The 4,040-nt window shown below is 41.8% G+C and overlaps 1 protein-coding gene across 2 annotated transcripts in view; it reads right to left on the bottom strand.

Annotated features, from left to right (window-relative positions):
* The window catches only part of Lama4 (laminin subunit alpha 4), a 172,418-nt gene that overhangs the window by 77,659 nt on the left and 90,719 nt on the right, over positions 1 to 4,040 (bottom strand). For both annotated transcript variants that reach the window (XM_023706138.1, XM_023706137.1), the window contains 3 exons: positions 3,935 to 4,027; positions 2,090 to 2,241; positions 310 to 420 (listed from right to left, as the gene is read on the bottom strand). In XM_023706138.1, the coding sequence (XP_023561906.1) occupies positions 310 to 420; positions 2,090 to 2,241; positions 3,935 to 3,953 (282 nt within the window). In that variant the 5' untranslated portion in view covers positions 3,954 to 4,027. The remainder of the gene's footprint in view (positions 1 to 309; positions 421 to 2,089; positions 2,242 to 3,934; positions 4,028 to 4,040) is intronic.

Here is a 4,040-nt window from a genome sequence, read left to right on the forward strand (position 1 = left end):
TGCTCCCCCAAAAGTCTTGTGTTCCAAGAAGTGGCCTGGGCACAGGAGACAGGTCCCTGTGGGTGTGACCGGGTGTATTCTTGTCACTGGTCCCATGGGTTAAGAGTGCTCTTCTATGACACCCTTATGTCACAATGGCCCTGCCCTGGGGCTTGCTGACCATGGACCGAATTCCTCCACACCATGAACCAAATTAAACTTCTCTTTTAAATTACTACTGTAGGATATTGTGACCCAGCAACGGGAAATCTGGCTAATGCATCTGGTCAATCTTTTCTTTAAAGAGGGCCCCAGAAACTGAACACATACCTTTCCAGCCAATTCTTCCACATCAGATACAAGGCTTTTCAGTGTGTTCTCAGCATTATTGATTTGTATCTTTCTCAGGATATACTGGTTTTCTCTTTCTGATAATTTTGTCTGTGGAAAAAAAAGTGTTTCAGAAATTATACATAGATGTGCACATCAAAGTTTTAAAGATACACATAAAATTTTTCCAGTATACGAAGATTCTGGGTAGTACAACTTTTCTAATAAATAGTGGGTTTTATAAAGTGCTGCAGGGTGCTGTCAAAGGTGGATTCACAGGACAGAACCATAGCTCTGGGCCACAGAAGTGTGAGAGATCCACTGGGTGGGCTGGTGGCCCTGATAGAGGGAAAGGTCACTTTTTTCTAATTGTACCAAAGCAGAATATAGGCCAGTGGTGGCCTTGGGTATCTGAGTTAAATTTTCAGTGTTGCCAGGTCTTGGAAGAACTGATATGCTCACAGGATCCATGAAAATAGACTTCAGAATCTCATTTTCCTTCTTTTGGTGGAAAGAGAGGTATTCTACTTACTTTAGTCCAGTGCCTCCTTTTACAGTTTTGAGTTTATTAAGCATGTAATTTTCTTGAATTAATATGGATTATGCCCTTCAATCCTGGCAGTGACTTCCAGCCTGCAATGGTGACACCCATCTTGTGCCTTTGAAGAAGTGGGACTAGAGATCTAGGAGAGGCCTGGGCCTGGGAGACTCTTCTGAGAATCAGAGCCCTTATATGTCCAAACAAGGGAATTGAGACAAGAGTGATTGCTAAATTTGCAATAAAATGTTCACTAAGTCTCTCTACTGCTACAATTCAATGATGCTTGATTTGGTTTACAGTCTGTATTTTTAGCTATTTAGTGTGATGTCATTTCTACCTCCAAAAAAGAAATGAGCATGTCCTAAGCAAGGTACTATTAAATTATTTAAATATATCAATTCTTTGAGTTCTCTTAACCGTTTACAAATAGGTGCAATAATTGTCCTTATTTCCTGAGATGGACCCTGAAGAATGAAGGAGCTGAATAACTTGTTTAGATCATAGTAAGTGTCAGAGCTGGGACATGAACACAGACATCTAATTTGAAAGTTTATGCTTTTTACTGGTATATTAAGTTGATGGGCAATGTAGAGCAGTTTCCTTGTGTTCTTTCAGCTAGCTAAAGTCCTCACAAAAGTGTCTGCTGGTTATGATAGAAGTACATGAGTTACAGGGAAGAAATCTTACCAAGCTTAGATATGCAAAGACTGTGTTATGCTACTGGTTTTATGTGGCCTGCTGTAAGCTAGTGAGTTAGACATAGCTGTGAGGAGAAGAGAGCGCATATGTGTTTGAGTCTGTCTGTGAGCTTCAGAAAATGAGACGGAACATGTGTCAATGAGAAGGAAATGTGACAGAAAGAAAATGAAGGAAGTTTCTAAAGAAATTTCAAAATCTTGCCAATGGAGCTAAGGTAAAGATAAGTTTGCGGTAATGATTCAATTAAACAGTTTTCATAAAGGAAACTTCTCTTCACTCAATAGTTTTACACAGAGATGTGAATCTTTTGGTGATTTCTTTTTCATATAATCTTTTTTTTTAAAATAGATGAGAACTCTTAAGTAAGGCTGAAGATCCCTATTACGATTTATTCATTATTTCTTATAAAGCTCCATGTTTTATGTGTTAAACCTGCAAGTCCTGTACCTATGGATCTCAGAGATCAAAGTGAATAGAAGTTTCTAGAACTCTGTGAAGCCAGAATGAAAGCACAGCGCAAGTCTCAACATTCTTGCATACTTTGAGGAAGTAGATGGTAGAGTTCATTTCATTCACGTGTCTGTGTGCAGTGGCACCAGATGACACACTCAGCAGTCCAGATTTGCTCTCTTCAATGGAGAGTGCCGCCAACCGCAGGTCATCAGTCAGGTCCCAGATGCACTTATCACAGCCTGCAGGTGAAACGGGCATGTCACTTCTTCAGAACCAAAAGCCAGCCTGGAAGCATGTTGTTTTAAGTACACTTTGTGTGTGTACTTCCTTGGTTAATACCATTTGTTATTTTTGTTTCCTGAGGAGCTGCTGTGGGCCATAAAGCTAGCACTTATAGGAGCCAAATGATGCGTCAGGCATCATCCCCACTTAAAACATAATAAAAACCACAGACAACAGGGAAAGTAGGTTAGCATGAACACCATGTGCTGCAGTGAAAAAGAAGCGCATATAGACAAGCCAGCTGTGGCAGGGTGAGGAAGGAGAAGGCCCTGCTGCTTTTCCTTCCAGGTGAGAAAGCCCCTTCTGGGATGATTCTATTCTGGTCAGGCTTGGGTCTTTTGTTTGGTGTCAGCTGGTGATGGCTGGGTAATATTTCTTTCTCTGCTGGTCTGTCTTTGTCAGCAATCATGGACTAGCACCTGTTCTTCTCTAGGCGCACTTCTTGTTTGGATGAATACTTCAGGAGGAGTCGGTATGTAGGGCATCGCTGCAAACATTATGTTCTGATCTCTGAAGCTGGTGCTATGGAAATTTTGGGCTGAACCAGGGCCCTAGGTAGGTAGGTCTCAGTTTCTTACTGACCCTCACCTTCCACATTTGCCTTCTGACCACCATGATTATTGGCAGAGACTCAGTGCCCTCCTGAAACATACTTCAAGTGAGGATGGCACACAGAGCTTTGAAACGTGTCTTGAATCCCAGATGCCCCCCACCCTCCTTTGCAGTTTGCCTGTTCCTGAGCTCTTTCAGGCTATGCTCTCTTAGAGAGTTGGTAAATGGAGACTAAAGGGTTAATGGTTGTTAATATGTTAATTTGTTATTTGAAGGTTACTGTGGCCTTACAAACTCTCTCAAGGAAAGAGTCCTCAGCCAGCATATCAGGCTGCTGATGTTCAGGGTCAGACAGGGATTTTGATGTCCTTAAATAGACCTGGCCGGGGACCATCTATTTGATCATTGTGTAAACTTTGCCCAGCTTCTACTGCGCATCCTGTGCCATCTTTAAGATGTTATGCACTAGTATTAATTTCTCCTACCCGGGGAGACTGTAAAGTCAACATGCTTTTATTTTGGAAGAAGATGCCTAATGCTAAAATTGTCTTTAAACCAAAAGTTTTGTTTTCAGTATAACTGCTTGTGGTTTGAGTAGAAGCAACAGAACAACCGAGGAAAGAAAGAAGGTAGTTCCACTTTGTAAAGACTCAGCATTTTATTTCTAGTCTCACTTCAGATTTAGGTGCCTTAGGATAGCCTCCTATGCCTCTCAGTTATAGCGAATGCTGTATAGCATCGTCTGTGCACTGTATTATCGGGTGACCTGAAGGAACAATGCAGAAACAGGAGTTAAGTGAGCTACACAGCTTGGAGTTGCATTTAGGACTTGGAATTTAATCACTGGGCAGGATGGAAAAATATGAAGACTTGGTAAATAAGTGTTTGAAAATAGAGCTACATAAATGTAAAACACCTAGCTGCTGAGTGGAATCAAATGGACCACCAAGTAGCTTTGTGCAGGATCTCTCTGAGCGTTAAACCCAGGGGTAGGATTGAAGCAGTTTCTAAAGCAAACAAAATCACATAGCTCCTCTCAGTCCTAGCCCTCTGAACGTTAGGAAGTGGGGTTAGTCAATCATGTACTGTTATTTTTACTTATGGTTGGGCAGTCCATGCCTGTAGCGAGTTCAAAACCTTCCAGGCATTCTCCAGTTACGCTGTCACACGGGCCTCCCCCACAGTCGCACACTGTAGGAAACAA

The sequence above is a fragment of the Octodon degus genome, unplaced genomic scaffold (genome assembly GCF_000260255.1).
Source record: "Octodon degus isolate 3935 unplaced genomic scaffold, OctDeg1.0 scaffold00241, whole genome shotgun sequence".
Lineage (NCBI taxonomy): Eukaryota > Metazoa > Chordata > Mammalia > Rodentia > Octodontidae > Octodon > Octodon degus.